General features: G+C 40.2%; 1 protein-coding gene across 1 annotated transcript in view; it reads right to left on the bottom strand.

Annotated features, from left to right (window-relative positions):
- Nucleotides 1–27,196, bottom strand: part of CTTNBP2 (cortactin binding protein 2) — a 170,514-nt gene that overhangs the window by 88,971 nt on the left and 54,347 nt on the right. The window contains exons 4-6 of the mRNA XM_083366677.1: nucleotides 11,145–12,795; nucleotides 4,214–4,417; nucleotides 1,607–1,706 (exon numbers count right to left, since the gene is read on the bottom strand). Coding sequence (XP_083222803.1) covers nucleotides 1,607–1,706; nucleotides 4,214–4,417; nucleotides 11,145–12,795 — 1,955 coding nt within the window. The remainder of the gene's footprint in view (nucleotides 1–1,606; nucleotides 1,707–4,213; nucleotides 4,418–11,144; nucleotides 12,796–27,196) is intronic.

The following is a 27,196-nucleotide window of genomic DNA, read 5'->3' as shown; positions in this document are numbered from 1 at the left end:
CATGGGCTGAAATCCTGCCCATGATATGGGTCAAGAGAGAGAGTTGGGAGTGCCCATAGATAGCTGGAAAGGGCAAACATGGATGCTCATGGGAGCTCACAGTTTTGTAATGCTGCCTTTTCTTTTGCTTATGGACTTGCTAATTTGTTGAAGCCATTCTACAGTGATAGACCAACCAGAATCACTACCAAAGTTTGTGCCATTTAAATATTCTGCTCAGGTTGGAAGAAAGCAGGAAGCAAACAAGCAAGAAACCTTTTCATTAGTCAACAAGTGATGTAATTAATACTGCAGACATTTTAGAGAAGAGATTCTCTTCTCCACCCTGTCTAGTTAGCTCCAAGACAGAATCAGTCTACAGATGGATGGCTCCTTCTCTACTTAGCAGACAAAATAAGAAGCTGTCCTTGCCCAGAAGAATTATGCATTTTACTGCAGATACTTCATCTTTATCTCCTATACATGTATGTTAGCAAGCATACCAATAACAATTCTAGCATGGGGATATCAAATATCCCTCTTTATTAAGTTCTTTAAAAGGTTAAAGATTTCTTCAGTCCATCACTCTTTCAAACAATTTAAACCTTTATGCAATTTTTCTCAGGTGTTGCAGAAAATGAAATATCCCACCCTGTTCTATTCTCTCTGCAGTTAAGTGGAGTTGATAGGAGGTTTTGTCTTCTAAGCAGATTACTTTTGAAAATTGAAAGGAAATATGTTTAGGCATGCAATTTCTTCACTGTCTGCCAGTAACTGCTAAGCTTGTAAGCCGCCCTGAGTCTTCGGAGAAGGGCGGGATATAAATGGAATTAAAATAAAAAAAATAAAAAAATAAAACTGCCAATGTTTTTCATTTCATCTTAATTTGTGCCTGCAAAGAAATGTCTGATAAGGCTCTCAAGAAAAATCAAACTATAAATCAATATAAAACTTCACTTTAGAGATGCTCTTGAAGAAAACAAGGCACAGCAGCACAATTTTCCCTTTTCTACACACATATGAAAGTAAAAATGTGAACTATGTGGTGGAGAGGGGTCTACAATCTCAAATAAGTCTCTGCACTTATATATGAAAACTAATGATGTGTAGTATCTGGATACAGCATGGGCCTCCTTTTTCTATTTTTGACTGCTCCTTAAAGAACTCCTGACCTCTCCTTGGCTTACGGGGAACCTATGTGGGTATGGCAGTGGTCAGAAAAATATAGATTTGAATTATCAAGGCATTAAGAGAAGAGTGATATGGTTGTAGCCTTTGCTACCTGCTTATCCCAAGCACAGTTTCTTTTTTTCTGATTCCATGGAGTCATGGCATACATCTAGGAAAAGGTACAACTTCTTTAAGGTAGACAGGTAGAGAGAGGGCTATCCATTTCTAATAAAAAAATCAATTTTAAGTAGGAGTTCCCTGCTTAAAAATCCTAAATCAGCTCATTAAAAAATCCTAATTCAGCTCAATAATGCATACTGCAGGGAAGAATTATAGGAGAGACAAGCATTTCTTTGCATTAATTCACTCACGAAATTTATATATTCCAAAACTGAAACTTAAAGAACACGTCATTTTGCTTGACAGGAAAGAAAAACATAATTGGCAAATTACTTACTTGCAATGTCCCTGAGCGACTGCTGAACACAAGGGAGTAAAGCCGTTTTTATCAACAAGGTCAACTTGTGCTTCTGAAGTCAGCAGCAATCTTACACAATCTATGAGTTGAAATATAGGGAGGGGGAAAATGGGAAGAGGAGGAATAAATTACAATTAAGTTTAATGACAGTTCCAAAAGTCTTTGCTTATCAATGGAATTCTTCAAACGTTTTGACTTTTAATAGACTAACTTTTAGGTCAGTGGGATATGTCCCACTCAGACTTCCATTTGGTACTGGGCAGCTACCCAATTCATGAAATATATATATATATATATATATATATATATATATATATATATATATATATATATATATATATATATATATATATATATATATATATATATATATATATATGTTGTATTTTTATAGCAGCCTTAATGAACTATATCCACTGCCAAAAGAATTTAGACATCAGAAAAATGGATTGGAGATTTCCTGCCAATTACATTTTCTGCCACAAGTTGTAATAGAACATCTTAGCTTAGGACATTAGACAAACACATAAAGAAAACGTACACAGATGATTGCTAGTTATAATGGCTGTCTTAGAGCACCAAGATACAGAGATCTATCAATCAAAATAGAGCTGGAAGGAACCTTGGAGGTCTTCTAGTCTAACCCCTGCTCAAGCAGGAGACCCTATACCACGGGTCGGCAACCCGCGGCTCCGGAGCTGCATGCGGCTCTTTGAGCCGTCTCCTGCGGCTCCCAGTCGCCCGGTGCGCGCACACCTCTTCGAACGGGCAGTGGTGCGCGCGCACCTCTCCAAATGGTGCGCGAGAGGTGCGCGTGCACCTTTCCGAAGGGTGGAGGTGCGCGCGCCTCTCCAAGCCGCCACCGTCCTGTCCGGAGACCTGCCGCGTTCGTCAAACATTGACGAACACGGCAGCTGTGCAAACGGGATGGCGGCAGTTTGGAGAGTGCACACGCACTCGTCAAACCACCGCCATCCCGTCCGGAGACCTGCCGCGTTCATCAAACATTGACGAACACGGCAGCTGTGCAAACGGGATGGCGGCGGTTTGGAGAGTGCGCGCACACTCGCCAAACCGCCGCCATCCCGTCCGGAGACCTGCCGCGTTCGTCAAACATTGACGAACACGGCAGCTGTGCAAACGGGATGGCAGCGGTTTGGATAGTGCGCGCGCATCAAACATTGACGAACACGGCAGCTGTGCAAACGGTATGGCGGCAGTTTGGAGAGTGCGCACGCACCTCTACCAAGCCGCCGCCGTCCGGAGACCTGCCGACATTTGCCGAGGTTTGGGGAGGTACGTGCGCACCTACGGTCGTTCAGAGAGGTGCGCGCGCACCTCTCGGAATGGGTAGCGGTGCCACTTCTTGCGAAAGCTGCCGTGGCCCGTCTGCAAAGCTGCCGCTTTCGGCAGCTTTGCAGACGGGCCGCAGCAGCTTTCCCAAGAAGCGGGGCCGCTGCCCGTTCACGCGGAGGTACGGAGACCTGCCGACATTTGGGGAGGTTTGGGGAGGTGCGCGCGCACCTACGGTCATTTGGAGAGGTGCACGCGCACCTCTCAGAATGGGTAGCGGCGCCGCTTCTTGGGAAAGCTGCCGCGGCACATTTGCAGGCTGCCGAAAGCGGCAGCTTTGCAGACGGGCCGTCGCCATTGCGCAACCGGGAACCGGTTCCATCACACATTAAAAAAAGGCAACCACGCACGTCCACGCATGTGCAAGAAAAACCCGTTTTGCGCATGCACAAAATGTTTTTTGGCGCATACGCATGCATGGATGCACGCACGCGGCTCCCACTTTTTTTTATGTGTGATGGAACCGGTTCCCAGTGGCTCTTTTGCTTTTTCAGGTTGCCGACCCCTGCCCTATACCATTTCAGATAGGTGGCTGTCCCGTCTTTTTTAAAAAACCTCCAATGATGAAGCATCTACAACTTGTGAAAGCAAGTTCTTGCTGACTACTGTGTTTTGGTTTGCTTAAGATTTTCCCAGAGATTTGGCCTCTGTGGGAAACAAGATACTGGATTAGATAGATTGCTGATCTGTTCCCAACAAATCTCCATGTTCAGTATGGGGGTTATTTCCCTCTTAGCCACTGTGGGCCTACTGAACCACAAATTACTTTCTAAGTCTCCTTTATTCAGTGTTGATGAAGAGTTCTCAGCAGTCTGAATCAGTCTACAGATATTTTGAAACAAATTTCTATATGCAAAATCCTATGCCAAGTGCAAAAATTTTTGGTGTTACAAAATTCTGATGCTAAATAGCAGGAGCTGTTCTTGGTGCTAGAAGAGGAACTATGCAGTCTATATAATCGTTGTACAAGATTTTATCATGCCTTTTTAGCAGGACTACAGAATAATACTTATGGAGATTTAACACATTTTTTTAAAAAAAATACACAGTAAAATTACATAGCTGATAATCAGTGATTTCTCACAAATTTCAGCAATGTAATTTTGATGGGAGCATATGTTGCTTCTAGACTATAGGTTACCTACTCCTAATATTTGGAACTGCAATATTAATTATTAATTTGAAAACATTTAGATCATGGCCCAATATAATAAAATCTGAGAAATTCCACACCTGTATGTCCATTCCTAGCAGCAGAATACAAGGCAGAACAGCCATCTTCACAGGAATCATTAATGTTCAGACCTTCTTCATTAAGCAGCATTGACAATAAAGTGACATTTCCCTGGGCAGCAGCTTGGTGAAGAAGGGTGGACCTGCCACCCAGGGGAACAGGACCACCACTCATTAATAAAGGGGTTAGGGAGGAAGACCAGCCTGTGAGTTAAAAGCAACATCCATTAGAGAACACACAAGAAGTTAATGTTGTTCACTTTGTAAGTTATTATACAATGCTCAACAAAATGTGTGTGTGTGTATACACACACACATACACACACCTTTAAAGCTAGCTAAATTTAGTAGGAAAACTTTTGAGATATTTCATACAGGATTATGCCCCTTCTTAAAAACTCTGTAATGTCATGTCTTACAAATAACAATTAAAGAATAAAAAAGATATTTTAATTGAAAGTGCATTTCAGAAGAAACAGTTGAAAGCCCTGTAACTGATGCATACTTGTTTTTCTGGTGGCCTAATCACTTTGTAATGTCATTTTTAATGGCACTGCTACATTTTTGTGGTGTTTTTAAAAAGAAGGCTACAGTGCACAATTAGTAAATGTCATAAAACAAAGGTCCACATCATCCTTTAAGAAAGGCAACTGACAGACCAGAACTTTAGAAAATCATAAAGGTTATCTTGGTTAGACATTCCAGGTATCAGAGGTTAGCAGCTTTAGAGGACAGCTTATTAAGTACATGAAGTTTGTTATATATGGTGCGGAAAACTTTGTGAACTCTTCCTTCATCAAAAGGCTGCAAAAGGAAATAGAGAAGATTGAAAATAAAGAAGTTTGGAACTGTGAACTGCTCACTAAAAATGAGTAAGCATAAAGGAATGTTTCTTTTTCTTTGAAGAATATTCATTATATATAAACTATTACTATTGTATTCCCAAGAGGTCATTAATTTCTTTAAGTATAATATCATGTATGGCCACCTTCCACAACTGGATTCCTTCCAAGTACGTTGAACTTCAATCATCATAATTCTTTGCAAACATCTGGAAGGTACCATGATGGGAAAATAAGATTTAGAATGTTTGCATTGCAATTTGGCAATTATGCTATCAAATATCAGTGTAGAAAATACTTTATAATCATATCCATATTACAATTCATTATTAATCAATTTCGAAGTAGTGCTTTTTCAATGTATTTATACTTAGGCTTGCATTCCATGATGAAATATTAGTAAATTTCATTAAAGGTGGCGTGTTTACAATGGCAATAATCAGATTTGGCTAAAACAGAGAAAGAAAATTGGACTTGAAAGTAATTTCAAATATATAGATCCAAAACCACATGAAGAAATTAGTAATGGTAGTATTACAGCCTAATCAGCCTCTAGATCAGGGGTGGGGAACTATAGCCCTTTTATGACTTGTGGACTTCAACTCCCAGAATTCCTGAGCCAGCCATAATTCTGGGAGTTTAAGCCCACAAGTCATAAAGAGGCTATAATTCCTGATATCTGCTCTAAATAATGGAGTTATAGTAGGTCTCCTTTGTCTTGGATAATATTTAGTGGGCCAAAAACTTAAATAGACAGCAAGGCACATTGATGGGTGAAAAAAAAAGGTAAACAAAGAGGAAAGTAGGAAAGAAAAGGCAGGAAATGAGCAAGAAGGCCATGAACACCCTGAGGTTTATCTTGGAATCAGTTTTTTGCTACAGTGACAGCAATAGTTTCTTATTTTCTCCACAGATATTACTTTTGTCCCTAATTAATCTATGCCAGTGATGGCGAACCTTTTAGAGACCGAGTGCCGAAAAAACACCCTGCCCCCCCCGCCCTGCCCACCTACAGGGCCAACCACCACCTCCAAGGCCCACTGCAGATCGCCCAATTGGCCCGGCAGCGCCATGGCAGCCACACCCTCCACTCACCCACCCCTGCAGCATCATCTGCGTGCAATGGGGCACGAGGGCGGAGTCTTGTCCCCACTGCCATGTCCTTGGCTGTGCTGCTCCGTATGGGCTGCACCTGAGTGTGACACTCTGGGGGGGGCTGCTGGTGAGGAGGAGACCATAGGGGAGGCAGGGCTGGGGCAATGGCATGCGTGCCCACAAAGAGGGCTCTGAGTGCCGCCTCCGGCACACGTGCCATAGTTCACCATCACTGATCTATGCCATCCTGGAGCTCGTTCTAGAAGAGAAAGCTGTTCTATAAAAAATGAAAGAAAATAATTCTATTCCTAAGCCAAGATTCCAACAGAGAACTCAAGGTTAGGCTAGTGATTTTACTGTTGTTTTTAATATATGTATTTATTGTTTTAGCTTGGGCATTGTGTTTAATTCTCTTTTAACTTTTGTATTTTTGTATTTTTATATGTTTGCCCTGTTCACCGCCCTGAGTCCTTCGGGAGAAGGGCGGTATATAAATAAAATAATAATAATAATTACTATTATTATTATTATTATTATTATTATTATTATTATTATTATTATTATTATTATTATTATTATTATTTGATGGTGGGTGAGAAAAAGACCAACTTATATTTCTTGGTAGCACAGGATACTTCGCTTCTTGGATGCAACATCCACAGCAAGCCACAAATCACTCTTTTACCCAAGGGCTAGTTTTTCTGAACATAAATATGTTGTGTTCTAAAGCACTGAGTTCCTGCAGGGCAGGCCATCACAGAAAGTTTGGTGTTTCATCGAGGAAAGGAAACAATACAGAATCATATCATGTGAATTTCACAGGATTTGTGTTACCTACAAAGCAACAAGCAACTGTTGAAAACTTCTGTCACATCTCTTTTTAAAAATAAAATCAAAATCATTAACCAAAATTGAAAACAATAAGAAGCAGAATATAGGCAAAACAGGTGAAAAACCTTTGTAGTTTAAACTAGACTATTTCCCTTGATAGATCACTAATTAGAACTTTGATGAATATGTCTCAATTTTTCACTGTTCAGTTTGACTGATTGAGGCCACTTTTGTGGAGAGAATCAACTATTCTCTTGATGTTAAATATCAAATTAGAATTCATGCTTCACTCTTTAAAATACAAATAATAGAAACAATTATACAATAATTGTAACTTTTATCCTCTTCATCAAATTATGTTGGCACAATAGAATCACTAGGCTTAGTATTCTCCGCTCAAAGCAACCCAGTTTGGTTCTGAAAATATGGAGGTGGACACTGAGTTGTCAAATAATTTCATTTTTTTTCTTAAAATGGAATAAACAAGGATGATGAATTCTAGGTAATGTGATTATTGTGGAAGCAATCTATTCTTGCTATGATGGTATTCTTAGCAATAAGTCAAAGCAGGTATGATAGAAGACCAGCCCACTTCACAGTCTGTCACAGATTTAAAGACTTTTTTTTAATGGACTGAATTTAATGATGAATTTATTCTTAATTCCCTACAGTTTTGAATGATGCTTTTTGTTTAAGTATCGAAAAGAGGAGAAAAAGGAAATAAACTTTCAGCATCAATGTCTTATTTAGCACTATTGTGAACTGCAGCAATCAAATGACAACATGGGTTTATAATGTAGGTAATCCTACAACCATTTGCCTAAAGATAATTCAAAGTTACAATAAAAAGTGACTTACACTTATGACTACTGCACCACTCCCATAATCACCTAAGCACAATTTGAGTGCTTGCTGGCTCACATTTATGACAGACTGCATCCTGCAGTCACAAAACTGCAATTTGCAGTCTTTTTTCCTGATTTCCGGGGGGGGGGGAAATGACAAACAACACGCATTGGGGAAACTGGATTCACTTAATGACCACTATAAAAATTGTCATAAAATTGGGTCTGACTGACTGGGTTTACGACCACAACAACTTAGGACAAAAATTCCAGGCCCAATTATCATATGTTGAGAACTATCTATAGTGACCACATAGAAAACAATGTTGAGAGTAAACCTCTGGAAAAGACTTCTATTTCAGGAACACAGTTATTCATTAAAGATCAACTAAGTACCTATGACCTATGTGGTTATTAATTATACTGCATTAGCAATGCTTGAGAGGGACGCGGTGGCTCAGTGGGTTAGGACGCTGAGCTTGTCAATCAGAAGGTTGTCAGTTTGGCAGGTCGAATCCCAAGTGCCGTGTAACAGAGTGAGCGCCTGTTACTCGTCCCAGCTTCTGCCAACCTAGCAGTTCGAAAGCACGTAAAAATGCAAGTAGAAAAATAGGGATCACTACCGTGGGAAGGTAACAGCGTTCCGTGTGCCTTTGGAGTCTAGTCATGCTGGCCACATGACCACGGAGACGTCCTCCGACAAGTGCTGGCTCTTCGGCTTTGAAACAGAGATGAGCACCGGCCCCTAGAGTCGGAAACGACTAGCACGCACGTGCGAGGGAACCTATACCTTTACCTTAGCAATGATTACATTTCATCTTTATAAGCTCATTTGCAATTAACAGGACTCTAATATTGAATACAGTATCTATGAAAAATCTCTGAAACTTCACAGGTAGACTGCTGCACACAAAATATGGCACAAATATATATTTTAAAGGGGAACCTGAATTCAATCTAGAGACACATGAATGAAGCAGCCCCTTGAGGGACCTTAGAAAGTCTTCTAAAACAACACTAAATGGTTAAAAATTAAGCAGTAATAGTTGCATTGCATTAATTAAGCATAATGTTCAATCCCTGCTAAAGTGAAAGATCTAATAAACAAGCAGGAGCTTTGAATACACTGAGGTAGTTGTGTAATAAAATTAGGAAACATGAATAAGCTTTGTGGTTTTATATGCAAAAGTTAGTAAACATAAAGCATCTGGAAAGAAGAATTTGGCATGCAGTGATGAAGAATGAAAGGAACAAGGCAGAAAAAACAGCTTCTGGCATCAGCTTCAGTTTATGGAGATGGTTAATAAAGAATTCATTACCAACCGTACATTAGAAGCAAACCATATGGAATCATGTAGGTTGATTGAAATGATTTTTTTTAAAGAAAGAAAATATAAGCTGAGGGTATGGGAAATTCAACTGATTAGAGCATTATAAAATTTCTCTTCCTTGATTATAAACCTAATAGATATTTATTGGCTTTAAGATAGTTGATGCTAATCTTCAAAACACTTTCCATAAAGAGTTATAGGCAATAAATTCTCTTCTCTCCCCACCTTTTCTCTTAGATAACTAATAGTTTTGATATATACTAGAGGACAAAGCAATTCATTTATTTTAGATCAGTGAAGCAAAGCCTTCAATAGCTTTCTATCTATTTTGGGGAGTGCAGTAGAATGTAACTGGACACACTCAACATAAGGAGCAAATGTGGTCCTATGCCAGCTTCACTTATTTTAAGTGGTGTCACTGAGAATGCTCAATGCACACAAATATAGAGTACCCTTCATATTCTCCTGAAATTGGGCAAAACCCCAGTTCATGTGACATCGCAAGTGAGGGAAAGAATCAGAATGCCTTAAACTACGTGGAATTGCAATCATCACATGAAAAGTAAATACAGTATTATGGCAATTATGCAATATGGGTATTTCTTACCCCCAGGGTTAATATGTGAACCATTTGGTTATTAATTTTAGAAGTTACACTGTCCTGGTTTTATCAAAACCAGGTTTTATCAAAACAAAACAGACCCATAACTATATTTAAGTCTGCTTTTACCACTGAAAGTTGAAAAACAATTTTTCAAAAACATGTTTGACATTAAATTACCATATTCATAAATTATTGCAAAACATTAAATCTAAGCATAACCACAATAAGTTCAACTATGTAATTAATCTAATAGATCCTTTCATACTGATTAATCTACCTTCAGTTGAAGAACATTTAATGAAGAACATTTAATGAAGACTTTGCACTGAGTTTAGAACAAAAAGCATTTTAAAGCATTTTAGACTGAAAAAATAATTATGCTTAACTGAAGTCAATTGTTATTTTTAATAAGTTTTAAACTAACCACTAAAAAGGTTCAGAAGTGTAAGCATTTTGTGAATAAAATGGCAAAGACTAGTTAGGGCTATAATCTACAGCCATTTTCAGTTGCACTATAGCAGGACTGTATACAGTGATTCATAAAAATAATGCAATTTCCTTTTTAGTTTAAAGCATATTAATAGAAAGTAGAGGAAACACAGTATGAAACCAACAAAGTGCTTTCATTAAAAAAAAAATCCACACCTTATCCCACTCAGGGAATATGCTCTTCCCTTCCTTTGCTGTTTTTAAGAGTTACTGAAGATTTATTACAGACAGCAGAGAACAGTTGACCTTTTCTTGTTGGCCACTTTGGTTTGTGCTGTTATTGTTATGAAATTGTCATTTTTAAACACTATAACTGACTAGGAACAGTACTTCTTCCCCAAAAGGGCAAGATATAAATGTTTCAATCATTCTGTTTCTTGACAGCTTTCTTTTATCAGATAGAGCACTTAACAAAGATGAAGCGAAGACTGGTGAGCAGCAAAAGCAATAAAGTATTTTCTGATCTTTCTCTTCCTTTGGCCTATTTTTTTTTCCCCACTAAGAGTTCTTTTGAAAATGTACTCTCAGTTCTCTGAGGGAGAAAAGAACTGTGAAGGAATGCCCCCCCACCATACTACAATACCAAACAACACATGAAAAAGACTTCTAATTTTAAGACAATCCCTCTAAGATATTCTTTCAACTTTCTTGAAAAAAGAAAAAAGTTGGCTATGCAAAGTAATCAGAATTCATGAAAACAAATGAATTTCCCAAACCCCTGAAATCAAGAAAGGCATTAAGTGGAAGTGCAATGTGACACAGGAAAAGGAAAAAAAGGAAGGAAGAGAAAAGGCAAAAAAGAATCTTAGGGAAAAGGAATCTATGGAGAAAATATATATATTTATATGACAATGTAAAAAAAGGAAGGAGTTTAGTGGGTACATCACCCTTTACCTGATGCTGTTACCAGGAGGCTGTCTGAATCACATGGTCTACAGGATGAAGCACTAAGAGGGTTTATGGAAGAGCTACAGGCAATGGTGGAGGGAATGACAAAGGAGCTGTCGGAACATGCAGGTTGGCTCAGTCCAGGGGACGGGGAAGGCCAGGCACCCACCTGAGGCATGTCCATGGATGGAATGACACAGCCTGCAGATGCCACAGATAAATCTATTGTTGGTTTTGGTGGCAGCTGTGGTGAGGACCTAGATATAACCTCTTCATTTATTACCCTGATTCCTTGAGGTGAACAGGAAGAAGATGAAACCAGGAATTTGCCTTCAGTTTTGGCACCTACATTAGGGGAGCGACCACTATCCACAATTGCTTTAATTTGTGGGTGTGGCGGAGACGGAGTCTGTGAAAGACCTGGCTTTTTGGGAGGAATAGGAGGGGGATTTCCTCTGTCAATCCTTGAAACACTGGGAGACTTTAAACTCATTCTGCTAATTTGGGGAGGGTAAGTGCCAACATCTATTGAATGTGACATTCCTGGACGTCCAGGTGCCACACCCTGAGGACTGGTGAACCTTGAAAGGACTTGAGTGACTGTATTCCGAGCCAACTGCTTGGCAACTAGGTTGTCTCGACTTGTGGGTGAGACGTCTCTTGATGTATGGCTTTGAGTCGTGTTTCCATTTTGATCTTGATCATTAGCATTGGATTGAAATCGAAATCTGGCTGCCTGGACCCGTGGATTCAGACCTTGATGCCCAGTAGTGCTGACAGATGGAGAATGTGGGGAAGGAACAGATGATGCTTGCAAGTAGCTTTGGGAGGCTATAGTGGGAGCTGGAGAGGATGTAACATGATCTGGAAGTGGGGAAGGAAGACTTGTTAAGTCAGGTGAAGCCACTGGTCCATTCTCCTCAATTCGTATTTGACTATGAGATAGATTAGAAGTTACAGGGGACAAAAGAAGGTCGCTGCAGGATGAATGCCTGTCAATGATGGGCTTTATAAATGCGGCATTGGAGGATACATTCACTTTTGCGTGCCCCAAAAGCAAAGGGTGGACGGTTGAATGCTTTATGGGTACTGTTAAAGGCAATTTTCTAACACTTTCGTTTCCATTGTCTATTAATACTGCATCTGTCTGGCAGGAAAGCGTCCTCAAAATTGGTCCCTCTGTTCCAGTGGAGACAGAAATGAAGCCTCTCTCTTTATTCCTTCGTGGAAGAGAAAGGTGAAGTTTTGCATCATTTTCCTTGCTGAGCTGCTCAATTGTTTTTCTCATTCTCTCTCTCTCTTCTTTGAGGTCACTTGTGTGAGCTTCTTCTCTGCTGAGGCAGGCATGCAGCTGCTCCCTCTCTGTGTCGAACTCAGAAAGCTGCTTTTCCATTAGGGCTTCCATCTGTGTGCTCCGTTGTTTTTCCACAGCAAGAGATTCCTCTAACTCCCTGGCTTTCTTTTTTTCTTCCTCAAATTTAGCCATGACGTCTTCCAACTTCTGGGCCTCTTCTACCATTTTGCTGGATAGTTGTTTGCATTCTTTCACTAGCATCAGTACAATGTGTTTATTCTTGCCACGTTCCTCCTCCAGCCGAGCACAGAGCTTCTTATGTTCCATTTCAAGGGCTTGTAGTTGCAATTTCTCCATTTCCAACTACAAAGAAATATAGAATAGCTTCATTACCACAAGAAATATTCAAAGTATTTTTGATACATACTCAGAAGCAGTAATGGTATCTGAATAATAGTCAACTACTATAACAATTGCAAATAGTCAGTTTAAATGAGGGTGATTTAGTTTTGCTGGTTTTCCAGAAAGTTTAAAGAGATAAGTAAGGACAAAACTTATAAAAATGGTCTCAGCTGTACATGTGCTCCAGCACGAGTCCAAAAGCTTGGAAGAGTAAACCTGTGGTCCCGATGACCGACTCAGATTCAGTCTTGCAACATTATCCTGGGACATGTATATTTTCCTTCATTCATGCCTCAGTTCTCTCTGTGTGTTTTCTTACTATTTTGATTTAATACATATTTTTAAAATGTACTATTCAATCCAATACTGTGAATCTATATTTTCAGTTGTTTTCTCAAAATGCATCTATCCTTCTAAGAAGTAACTGTACCTCTGGACTGCTAGGAATTATCAGAAGTCTATCAAGTTATACCTCCAGATAAAATGGATGTACATGGCTACTCCAGTTCTCACAATGCTATTGTCATAAAAAGAATATGTCTGGCTGCAATTAACAGCACTTTCAGCACTGAGACTTGGTAATAAGATTTCTAGCCCTAGACTTTTTGAGGGGCACATCAATTACTTTTTACTTTGTCACATTAGGCATCAGAATCTCTGAAGTATTACCCTTCACAAGCGTCAGAGCCAGGGCTATTTTTCTCATAGAATGCTCAGAATGGAGTTCTGGCACCTTTTTTTGGATGGAACCTTGTAGGGTAGGCAAGGCAGGTTGTATGACATGTGTGAGTTCCAGCACCTTTTTCTTTTACAAAAAAAGCACTGGTTAGAGCACATGAGTAAATGTGATGGGGCCAGTGCTATTTTTTTTTTATTGAAAAGTTTTAACATACAATTTTCCTTTAAAACCCCCCTCCCCCTCCCTTCTCCCCCCCTACCTCTCCCCCCTCCCCCCTCCCCCCGACTTCCCAGAGCTAAATACAAGGTATATATATATAAAGCAATCATAAACAATCATATACTAACAACTATAAACTCTAAAATCCATCACTCTCTAGCTTATATAGGATAAAACAAGCCTTAGTAATATTAAATATATATAAAGAAACTAAAATAAAAAAAGAAAAAAAAGAAAGAAGACTTATTCAAATGCTACATAAAACTTCTTAACCCTATACTTGTTCTGGATAAACTCAATCCATTTTCTCCATTCCATAATATAGCGTTCTTGCGAGTGATCTTTCAAATAGGCCGAAATCTTCGCCATCTCTGCCAGGTCGGAAACCTTTAAAGTCCACTCTTCTATGGTCGGCAGTTCCTCTTTCTTCCAATACTGACCTATCAAAAGTCTTGCTGCCGTAATTAAATTCAACATCAGCTTGGTGTCCACAACTGTAGCATCTGCAATTATTCCCAACAAAAAAAGCTGCGGACAAAACTTTATCCTCTGTTTAAAAATCTTCTGCATGTTCCACCAAACTTTTATCCAAAAAGCCTTGACCTTTTTACATGTCCACCATATGTGAAAATATGTTACATCTTCATCACCGCACCTCCAACATTTAGGCTGATAATTCGGATACATACTTGCAAGCTTTTTAGGATCTAAATGCCATCTGTAAAACATTTTGTAAAAATTCTCTCTTAGATTTTGAGCTTGTGTAAATTTTACGTTCCTCACCCAAATCTTTTCCCACGTGTCCATTGTGATAACTTCCTGGATGTTTTGAGCCCATTTTATCATACAATCCTTAACAAGCTCTGTTTCTGAGTCAATCTCTATCAATGCAAGATATATCCGTTTGATATGTGCTGGACCCTGATTTCTAATTTGCTTTATCAAATTTTCATCAGTCATTGTAAAACCATTTTTCTGGTCTTCTTTCCACCTGGCCCGTAACTGAGTATATTGAAACCAGTTTTGAACAACCTTCTCTTCTCGCAAGAGGCTACAGTATATGATTTCAAACACCAGACATTTCTTTCCAAACTTAGGATCTCCTTGTACGTAGTCACATCATGTTTGAAACCAGCATGTATATTTTCTATTGCATGTTTTGGAATTGCCCACAGTGCTATTTTTGTAAAAAGAAAAAGGTGCCGGAACTCACACAAGTCATAGAACCCGCCTTGCCTACCGTACAAGGTTTCATCCAAAAAAGGTGCCGGAACTCTGTTCTGGGCATTCTATGACAAAAAAAAAACCCTGGATGGGGCACAAACGAAAGTACAGATAATCCTCAACTTATGACAGCAATTGGGATTGGAATTTTTGCCACTAAGTGAAATGGTCATAAAATTTGAGATCGTGTGACTGCCTTGCTTAGTAACAATTGCTATTGTTAACTGAATTCCACTAGTTTTTAGACAAGGTTCTACCTCAAGTCATTCCATACAAAGCCCCAGCCCAGCAATGTGGCACAAAGCCACAATGCCCCAGCCCAGTACAATTCAGCCCAGCCCACAGTGTGGCGTAAAGCCCACTCGCAGCTACTCTTGCCACTCTGCACTCTGAGGTCTTGGCTGTCCTGCACTCTGGTGCTCCAGCTGACCATTGTTGTCTTTTTGCTCCTACAGTTGATGAGGTGTGCTTAGCCTGGCCCCTCAAATACGACCTCAGGAAGAATGCCTCACATGGCAGCAACTGCTTTGTGAAAGGCCAGGATATATGTGTTTGGTCAGTAAGGGGAGCAAGAAGATGGTGAAGGTCAACTGGGAGAGCCCAAAAGAGCAGAAGTGGGGAGAAGATAGGTAGGTGGGATGGGTAGGTGGGTTGAAATGCGCCTGTGGATATAAGTGCAGGAGGGCTGCCAAGCACCTGAATTTTGATCCACAAGGGTCTGCAACAACTATGACTTCTAATTAATTTGACAGCCATCTGGTATAGGGGTTAAGCACCAGACTGTGAGTTCTAGTCCTGCATAGAGATGAAAGCCAGCTGGGTGACTTTGGGCCAGTCATTTTATCTCAGCCCAACCCACCTTATAGGGTTGTTGTTGTTGTTGTGGGAAAAATAGGAAGTAAGAGTAATAGTTATGTCCTCTCCCTTCAGTTATTTATATAAATAATAAAACTGGGATATAAATAAACAAACTTCAGGGACTAGGCAAAAGCACCATTCATTCAGCGCTGCTGTAACTTTGAGTGAGCACTGAATGAATGGTCATAACTCAAGAACTTCAGTACCTGTAATCTTGTATAATGTTTATGAATGCTTCACACTGAGAAGCTTGGAAATCTCAGTAGAAACCTTCATTATTGTGACCACTGCTGGGTAGGGTGCAAAGAATTACAATAGATAAAGGTGAAGCTCCACATTATCTCCATCCTTAGAAAACTGTTTTATTTCTCTTTTAAATCCAATAAGTGGTATCACAGATTTGAGATGCAGTATATCTAAATTGTCAAAAAATATATTGGTGTCCTACTGCTCAAATACTCAGTTTGCTTATCTTGCTGGTACAAATTATTTGTCTAAAACAGAAGCTTCTTTAGTGATTTTATTTTTTGCCATGGTATATGAATCAGGACATTTCCTATAAGCTAGAGTTGGCAGCCATGTTTGTTGTCTAGCATAGCTACAATTCCCATATTTTCAAATTTCCTTATAATTGTTCTCATAAGCAAATAAAATCAATGAATTCAATACAATGACAAATATGACTCTAATAAACTTTCAAGAGTAAACACATAATCAAGGAGAGATAAATCCCACACTTCTCTCAAAAGGGCTATCAAATTAAAACAACATTTTGTCAGCCATAGGCTTATGCATTTAAATTATTTACAACTCATTCATGTACTTTCCTGTGCATATGCTTTAGGGTGCATCTGAGACTGCTTGAAGAAGCAACATAGTCACATTTAAGATTTCCCATGGCCCTACTCAGGAGACAATGTCTTTAGGATAGAATGTTCATCATTGGGATAACAAATCACAAAAGCTTTCTAATGAAGATTCATTGACATTATGATATATTTGAATATCTAATGCTTAGATATAGAAAGCACCCAGGGTCTTCCAGGTGGCAAGGCGTCGCCGCAGGCAGCCATTCTGGCTGTCAGCCCCGCTGGCTCCGTAGAGCCGCTGAAAACAGCGCCGATCAGCTGTTTTGGCGGCTCAGAAGCCCCCTCCTCAGGAGAAGAGGAGGGGGTGAGCGCTCATGTGGGGGTAGAGCTCTCCGGGGCAGCCAGAGCTAAAAGTTTTGGTGGCTGAAGGATTGAGCCGCCCCAAAGCCTGAGTTTGCTCCGGACTGTGGGGCACCTCTGCTCCGGGTTTTTTGGAGCAGAGCAGGGTGTCAGCAACCATCCCTGCCAGCAAGAGAGAACCTTTGAGAACCTGGATGCAGGCAGAGCGATACAGGAGATCCAGATGAAAGTGAATTTATGATCTTTAACTCAATGGACTTTGTGGAGTTTGAAAGTGAAAGTGCGTAGCAGGCAATAGTGGGTGAAAATGGCTGCCAAATCCTCTAAAGTTCCTAGAAGCGCGGGGGCTTCTCAGGTGCAGCAGTCTTCATTACAAGCTTTAATGCCCCCTCCCTCTGCACCTGCACCTGCACCTGTACCAACTCTTACAGTTAAAGACCTGCAGGATGTGTTGCAAGAGGCTATGAAAAATCAATCGCAACAATTAGCTGAGCTTATGGATGAAAACCTTACAGAGCTTCTGGATGAGAAGTTAACAGAAATTAGGGCAGACATCTTACTTGCATTTCAAGGCATGGCTGTATGCATAGAACGCTTGGACGAGAGAGTGGAAGATCTCAGCCAAAATAATACTAGATTAGATGCAAAAATGACAGATACTGAAAATGTGGTGGAGAAAATTGATAGTGATTTGACCTTGGTACAGTACCATGAGATGGAGTTTGCTGTGAGAATCAGAGGCTTAAAAGAGGATCCTAAAGAAAATCTGAAGAAAATAGTTTCTGAGGCTTTGGAAGGTGTGTTGCGGCGACCAGCAGATGCAATTATGGAAGATATAGATAAAATTTTCTGTGTTAATTCATGGATTGCAAGACAAAGGAAATTACCCAGAGATGTGGTGGTTTATTTTACAAGGAGAGCAATTAGAAATGAGGTTATTCAAGCCTTTTATAATACTAAATTTGCAATTGCTGAGCAAGAAGTTTTGATTTTAAAAGAGATCCCTCCAAGAATTCTAAGGAGAAGGAAGGAATTTGCCTTTTTGGCACAAGAATTAAGACAACGTGATATTAAGTTCAGATGGGAGATACCAGTGGGTATGGTGGTGATGCATGGAGGCATGAGACATCATCTTACTACAGTGTTGCAGGCACGTGATTTCTAAAGTAATGTTTTAAAAGCAGTCCCCATACCACTTTTGGAATCTACAAAGAAGAATGGTGAGGGAGAGCCTCAATTATGTAGTGAGAAATTCCAAGGTGCTGAAGGAATGACGCAGATAGAAGAGAAAGCTACAGGAGTGGATCAAATTTCAGTATCATCGGAGGAGGCCAGAGACCAGAGGATGATGCGTGCTGCTTCGAGACGAATGAGACGAGAGCAAGAACAAGAACAGCAGAAAGTCATGATGGCACCTCCAAAACTTACTTATAGTGAAGCTGTGGGAGGAGCACGACCTAAGAGAGTCCAGGTGATTTTGGAAGAAGCGCTCCAAAAGCTTCGGGTCATGAAGGATGGCAACAAAGTTTCTAACTTGGAATGTTAATGGCTTAAATTCACCACAGAAGAGAAAGTTTTTCAATATTTAAAACAATTTAAGAATGATGTTATTTGTTTACAAGAAACACATATTAGAGTTACGGATCAAAAGTACTTATTAAATTCAAGACTGGGTACACAATTTATTGCATCCGCAACGGATAAGAAAAATGGAGTGGTTGTCTATGTTAAGAATACCTTGATAGCGGAGTTAATTGAAGCAGATAAACAAGGAAGATATGTTATAATTGAACTGTTAATAGAAGGCAAGAAAACACTTCTGGTTGGATTATATGCTCCTAATCAACAACAAGCAGACTTTTATAGTTTACAACACAGCAAGATTACTCAGTGGGATTATAAATCTTTTATTTTTATGGGAGACTGGAATGGTGTTTTGGATGCGCAAATGGACAAGAGTGGTTTTTTAAAAAGTATTCCAAGTCATGCTAAACTGCCTAAATCTTTTTTTGAAATGAAGGACGATTTGGAACTGCGAGATATTTGGAGAGAAAGAAATTTGCAAGAGAAGGACTATAATTTTTTTTCTGATAGACATCAATCTTTTTCTAGGATTGACTTTATACTAATTACTAATGATTTATTTTCCAGGATTAAGAAGATTAAGATTTGTCCAAGAACTATGTCTGATCATAGTCCAGTCTGGTTAGAGATAGAAAAAGATAATAGAGATAGGCGCTCCTGGCGTCTAAATGAGAATCTGTTTAGAAACCACCCCAGTGATGCCCTCGCTGTGATGTCCCGTTGCCTGGAGGCGGTTCGGGTCTGGATGGGGAGGAACAGACTTCAACTCAACCCTGACAAGACTGAGTGGCTGTACATTCCGGCATCCCGGGACATTCAAAATGTTCCATCACTTTCTATGGGGGGTGAGTTTTTACCCCCCGTGGATAGGGCTCGCAACTTGGGAGTCCTCCTGGATGCACGGCTTACCTTAGAAGATCATGTAGTGGCTGTGACCAGGGGGGCTTTCGCACAGGTTCGCCTGGTGCGGCAGTTGCGGCCCTATCTAGACCGGGATGCCCTGTGTACGGTCACTCATGTGCTCGTGACCTCTCGTCTTGACTATTGCAATGCTCTCTACATGGGGCTTCCCTTGAAGACCACTCGGAGGCTCCAACTGGTACAGAATGCGGCCGCGAGAGTTGTCTTGGGAGTTTCCCGGTACTCCCATGTTACATCTTTGCTCCGCGAGCTGCATTGGTTACCAGTTGTCTTCCGGGTGAGGTTCAAGGTCTTAGTGATGGTTTTTAAGTCCTTACATGGCATGGGTCCGGAATACCTCGGGGACCACCTGCTGCCGGTGTCGACTCCCCTCCGCCCCGTGCGTTCCCACAGAGAGGGCCTCCTCAGGGTGCCTCCAGTCAGAGAATGTCGGCTGGTGGCCCCCAGGGGGAGGGCCTTCTCTGTGGGCGCTCCGGCTTTGTGGAATCAGCTGCCGGTTGAGCTCCGGATGGCACCGGATCTCCGCTCCTTCCGGCGTGGGTTAAAGACCCATTTATTTGAACAAGCTGGCCTGGCCTGATGGGAATTACTTAGGGTTTTAATATTTATATATATTTTTATTGTTTTTATTGTGGGCAATAATTTAATTCTTTTTTTTTAACTTTTTTACTTTTGTAGTTTTAAGATATGCCCTGTTCACCGCCCTGAGTCCTTCGGGAGAAGGGCGGTATAAAAATTTAATTAATTAAATAAATAAATAAATAAAATGTGGAAGAATGTAAAAAACAGATGAAGGATTTTTTTAAAATTAATATGCATAAAGGTACTTCTATTGAAATGGTCTGGGATGCTAGTAAAGCTTATATGAGAGGTGTATTAATATATTTGAATAACAAATATAGACGCAATCTGGAATTCAGGAGGAAGGAATTAGAGAATGAAATTAGGGAAAAAGGCTTTAATTTTGAATACATCGGATGTGAAGATTAAAGAGGTAATTAATTTATTAAGGTGACAGTTCGACATGTTGATGGCTGATCAAGTGGCAACTAACTTACGGTATGCTAGACATAATACATTTTGCAATGCCAATAAACCAGGTAGATGGTTAGCTTATCTGTTAAGGAAGAAGCAAAGGGCTTCTAATATAGATAGAATAAAACATAAGGGTAAGGTAGTGTATCAGCAGAGTCTTATTAAGAAGACTTTTGTTGACTTTTACTCTAAGTTATATGCTAGAGATAAGATTAGTGAGGCAGATATTGATGTATATTTGATGAATGCTAATATTCCTGTTCTTACACAAGAACAAAAGGAAGAGATGAATCAATTGATAACTGAGGAAGAAATTTTTTCAGCAATTAAACAATTGAAAGTGGGTAAGGCGCCAGGTACGGATGGATTGACTGCTGTGTATTATAAAAATTTACAGTAGAGATGGTAGAGCGATTAAGGGAATTGTTTCAGACAATTCAAATGGGGGGAGGGGTGCCCCCATCCTGGAAAACTGCTTTTATTTCTCTGATTCCGAAGGAAGATCAGGATGTCACCCGAGCAAAAAATTATAGGCCAATATCACTTTTAAATACGGACTACAAGATATTTGCTAAGGTTTTAGCTAACAGATTAATGAGGGTATTGCAACAAGTAATTCATGGTGACCAAACTGGGTTTATAAGTGGTAGACAAATGAAGAACAATGTGAGGCATATAGTTGATTTGTTGGAATTTTTGGAAAGAAACAATCAGATCCCTGCAGCGTTGATCTTTTTGGATGCTGAAAAATCCTTTGATCAATTGGATTGGCAATTTTTGTTGAAAGTATTAGATAAAATGAATTTTGGGGATAAATTTTTACAACCAATTAGGGTGCTATATCAGAAACAAACAGCCCGTATAATAGTTAATAATAGTTTGACGGAAGTATGTAACATTGAAAAGGGCACAAGGCAGGGGTGCCCGTTGTCACCTTTACTATTTGTTTTAACATTGGAGATATTATTGATTAAAATACGGGACTCGGGAAAAATTAGGGGAATTCAAATAAGAGATCAGGATTACAGACTGAGGGCGTTTGCAGATGATCTGGTTGTTACGATAACTCAGCCTGAAGATTCAGTTGTAGAACTGATGGAGATAATAATGCAATATGGGAAAGTTTCTGGATTCAAGGTTAACATACAAAACACTAAAATGTTGTCTAAGAATATGACAGTATCACAAAAGGCTGTTTTAGAAGAGCTAACAGGATTTGAAATTGTTAAAAGGGTTAAATATTTGGGGATATATTTGTCACCCTCAAATGTAAAGCTATATAAAAATAATTATGAAAAGTTATGGGGAAAAGTTCAAAAAGAATTGGATAGCTGGAAAAAACTACAATTATCTTTATTGGGAAGAATTGCAGCAGTGAAAATGAATGTTTTGCCGAAATTTTTATTTTTATTTCAAATGATACCTATTCTTAAAAAGGATTCAAACTTGGAGGAATGGCAAAAGGGTATTAATAAATTTGTCTGGGCAGGCAAAAGGCCACGAGTTAAATTTAAGATTATGCAGGATATGCGTGAGAGAGGTGGTCTTTTTTTTAATTTAAAAAGTTTTACAATACATTTTGACTTTAATCCCCCCCTCCCCCACCCCTATCCGACCCTCCCTATCCCTCTCCCCCATTCCCTCCTCCCCCCCCGACTTCCCAGAGCTAAATACAGGGTATAAAATCGAAAATCAAAGGTAAACACCCCTATGTTATCCAATAATAAACTATAAATTCTATCTCCCTCTAGCTCACATAGAATGAATACAAAGAACATTAATATTGCAAATAAAGTAGAAAAGAAAAAAAGGAAAATTTTCCACCTGCTATTTACATTCTCCCACCTTTCTCTAATTTCCAAACAAATTCTCCATTATGCGTCAAAAGCGCCTATCTCTGTTAACCTAATAATCTCCGACCAAACTAAACAATGATCAAAAATAGTTCTTACATGTATCACGCCAAATGTCTCGCGGTTCCTAATCATCCTTGAGTTCAAATAGAAAAAGTATAAAAAGAAGGTTTAGGCAGTCTCTAAAACAGCTTATTGTTAATTAGGAGCTTGCGTACCCATTCTTAGTTCAACACATACTTTAAGTCCATAACCCTAATATCCTTTTCTAGCAAGCAAATAACATCAATCTTAAATTGTGTAAAATATAATAATAAAAAAAAAACTTTCTTTCTCCTCTATAATAATTTTACTCCATTGACATTCTAATTTAAAAATTTAATCAGCAATCTTAACGCCCCAAAACTTTTGGAGCACATCTGTCATGACCCCCAAAACTTCTTTAGACCGCTCCCCTCCCCCATCTTCACTATAAGCACACTTTGGAAATTCCATAACTTTCTGCTGGTCTTGCTCTTGCTCTCGTCTCGCTCTTCTTAAGGCGGCACACGTCTTCTTCTGGCCTCCTGCAGCATCCGATGAGACTGTGACTTGATCCCCTCCAACACCATTGTCCTCTGTCTGTCTATCTGCAACATCTTGAAGCTTTCCCACTCCGTATCCTTTTGCAGCTTCCAAAAATGATAGGGGGGTTGCTTTTAACACATTACTATAAAAATCACGTGCCTGAGCCACAGTAACCAAACGATATCTTTTACCTTCGTGCGTCACCACCAATCCAACTGGAATCTCCCATCTAAACTTAATATCACGTTTCTTAAGTTCCTGTACTAGAAATGCAAAATCTTTCCTTCTCCTTAGGATCTTCGGAGGGATCTCTTTTAAAACCAAAACTTCTTGCTCAGCCACTATCAATTTAGTATCATAAGCAGCTTGAATGACTTCATCTCTAATTACTCTCTTTGTAAAGTAGACCACCACATCTCTGGGTAACTTCCTCTGTCTTACAATCCATGAATTTACACAAAAAACTTTGTCCATATTTCCCTCAATTTCAGATGCTGGCTGGCCCAATACCCCTTCCAGAGCCTCAGAGATCAGCTGCTTTAAATCTTCTTTACCATTCTCCTTTAAACCCCCGATTCTAATAGCATACTGCATCTGATGATACTGAACAAGGCTCAAATCTCTGTCCATTGTATCCCTTATATTTTCATTTTCTAATACTTTTGCTTCTAATATAGAGTTCTTTTGACTGAGATCCTCCACTTTTACATCCAGCTGTTGCACACATTCAGCTACAGATACAACCATAGACAAAATGTCCACCCTCATTGCTCTCAACTTCTCTTCCATCTTCTTCTCCAATTTCTCCATTTTCTCCTCCATTTTCTCCTCCAGCTTTTTCAACTTTTCATCCGTCATATCAGACATCAATTGTGCATGCTTTCCAAGAGCATCTTGTAAATCCTTAAGCGTCAATACCGGGGGAGATGCAGGAGGAAGCAAAGCTTGCAATGAGGTCTCTTGCAGCAGGGAAGACCCCGCATTCCGAAGAGCTTTAGAAGTTTTAGCTGCCATCTTCCCCCACTTTCACTTATTACGCACTTTCACTTTAAAGCTATAAAATCCATTGAGCTAGAGAGTAAAAATAAAGAGTCCACTTCACCTTGACCTCCTGTACCGCTCTGCCTGCATCTTGATAATCAAAAGTATTTCCTTTTGGCAGGGGTGGTTGCTAACGCCTGGCTCTGCTCCTTTCAGAGCAGAGGCGCTGCGCAGCTCGGAGCAACCCAGACTTTGGGGGGGCTCATCCCTCAGCCGCCCAAGCTCTCAGCTCAGGCGGCCCCGGAGAGCTCAACCCCTACCTGGGGCCTCACCCCCTCCTCTTCTCCCGAGGAGGGGGCTTCAAATCCATCTAAACAGCTGATCAGTGCTGTTTACGATGGAAAAACACAGCTGCGGGGCGGGCAGCCCGAAAACGGCTGTCTTCGGCGTCGCGTCGCCACCGGAAGTCGAGAGAGGTGGTCTTAAAATGCCTAATCTTAAACTATACTATGAAGCTGCTGCTTTGTCAGCGATAAGTGATTGGATTAATTTAACACAAGTGAGATTATTAAATCTTGAAGGCCATGATTTGTTATTTGGTTGGCATGCATATTTATTGTATGATAAGAAGGTGGATAATGTGTTCAAGGTACATATTTTAAGACATGCTCTGTTGCGAGTTTGGAAAAAGTATAGACATAGGTTAAATTATAAGATACCTATATGGGCAATACCGAAACACGCAATAGAAAATATAAGTGTTGGGTTTAAACATGATGTGACTACATATAAGGAAATTTTAAGTTTGGAAAGGAATGTATGGCATTTGAAGCCGTATAATATCTTAAGAGAAGAAAAGATTGTACAAACTTGGTTTCAGTATGGGCAATTACAGGCCAGGTGGAAAGAAGACCAGAAAATTGGTTTTTCAATGACTGATGAGAATTTGGTAAAGCAAATTAGAGATCAAGGTCAAGCACATATTAAAAGGATATATCTTGCATTGATAGAAATTGATTCAGAGACAGAACTTGTTAAAGACTGTATGATAAAGTGGGCTCAGAATTTTCAAGAAGTCATTACAATGGATACTTGGGAAAAGATTTGGGTGAGAAATGTAAAATTTACGCAAGCTCAAAACTTAAGAGAGAACTTTTATAAAATGTTTTATAGGTGGCACTTAGATCCTAAAAAATTAGCAAGTATGTATCCGAACAGCCAGCCTAAAAGGTGGAGGTGTGGTGGTGAAGATGCAATGTATTTTCATATATGGTGGACCTGTAAAAAGGTTAAAGCTTTTTGGATTAAAATCTGGTGGAATATGCAAAAGATATTTAAGAAAAGGATAAAGTTTTGTCCGCAATTGTTTTTACTGGGCATTATTACTGATACTACTGTTGTGGACACTAAGTTGATGTTGAATTTAATTACGGCAGCAAGACTTTTAGTAGGGCAATATTGGAAGAAGGAAGAACTGCCGACTATAGAAGAATGGACCTTAAAAGTTTCAAACCTGGCGGAAATGGCAAAGATTTCAGCGTACTTGAAAGATGATTCGCAACAGAGATATATTGTGGAGTGGAAAAAATGGATTGATTATATTCAGAATAAATATGGGATTAAAAAGTTTCATCTAGCATTTGAATAAGTATTGATGTGATATTTATATTGCTTGTAGTTATTTTATAAGAGTTAAAGTGCGATAGATTTAATAGCTTATTGTTGCTTGCATAAGGTAGATTATGATTGTTTGTATTTTTATACCCTGTATTTAGCTCTGGGAAGTCGGGGAGGGGGGAGGGGGGAGGGAGGGAGGTGTTGGGGAGGGTTGGGGAGAGGGGAGGGGGTTGGGAGGGGTTTTGTTTTGTTAAAAAAATGTATTGTAAAACTTTTCAATAAAAAAAAAAGAAAGCACCCAGGATCTGCATTAAGAGTCAACCTGGAAGGAAAAACCTTACCGGGGGACTTTGCAAAAAATACAATGTCTAACGACGAGGCAAGGGAGGAGGAAAGCCCCATGGAAAGGGAGTTTTCCCCCAAAATGAAACTCCACCAATGGTCAGAAGCTGAAGCATCATATTCCTCTGGGGAAGAGGTGGTGGAGATGCATGACTGCAAACCGTGGTGGTCCATGGGCGTTGGAAGGAAATGCAAGTGGGAAAAGGCATCGAGGAAAGTGACCCTGAGGCGGGGCGGCCACCAACCTGAATGGAGGCAAGAGATGGAGAGCTCTCTGCATGTCAGTGAAGAGGAGTGGATCCTAGAGAAAGCTATTGACCTGATGAAGAAAACCCTTAGCTCACTAAGAGAGGAGAAAGCTGTATACCGCAGCCGCAGCAGCACCTGGGGCCGCAATTGGAGAGACAGTGGGGGGATCTGGAACCTGCAACACTGGGGCCGTCCATTGGACCAGGAGCTGCCACCTCAGTAGCACCCCCCTGAACCACAGACGGGGGTCAGGATGAAGGGCAATACCACCCGCTGCGCAGACAACGATCCATTCAAAGACTTCCACCACTGGAGGCAAAATTCAGGGGAGACCCACCACGCTTGGGGGTTTTTCTAACCCAAGTCCTCAGCTATATAGGGGAACAGAGCCATAATTCCCACTTCCCTAAGAGACAAGGTCTTACACTCCTTACATGAAGGCCATCCAGGCATTGTAAGAATGAAAGCTTTAGCTAGACGCTACCTTTGGTGGCCTGGCCTTGATAAGGCTATCGAGGATCAAGTCCCTGTTTGTTATACATGCCAGCAATCTAGGCCTGAAATGCCACAGGCCCCAGTTCACAGGTGGGAGGAAATGCACACTCCCTGGTCTAGGATTCACATAGACTACGCTGGGCCCTTTCAGGGGCAGCTTTTCCTGATAGTAGTGGATAGCCACTCAAAATGGCTGGAAGTAATTCCAGTTCCTAACATGACTACTGCTAGGACCATCCAGGTGCTGAGAAAACTCTGCAAAACATGGGTTGCCTGATGTTTTGGTTTCTGATAATGGGGCCCAATTCACTGCTGCTGGATTTCAGGCTTTTCTTAGAGCTAATCTCATCAGACATGCAACGTCTGCACCATTTCATCCATCTTCTAATGGACAAGCCGAACGCATGGTGAGGACAACAAAGGAGGCACTCAAGCGCATTGTCACAGGTGACTGGCATCGCAGATTGGCAGATTTTTTACTCTGCCAGCATTCTACGCCCTGCATTGCCACAGGTAAAAGTCCTGCATTCATTGGGGGAGACGTTTGATTACTAAACTGGACAGGTTGC

This window comes from Vipera ursinii, assembly GCF_947247035.1.
Source record: "Vipera ursinii genome assembly, chromosome: 6".
Lineage (NCBI taxonomy): Eukaryota > Metazoa > Chordata > Lepidosauria > Squamata > Viperidae > Vipera > Vipera ursinii.
This window is presented reverse-complemented; position numbering and strand designations above follow the sequence as displayed.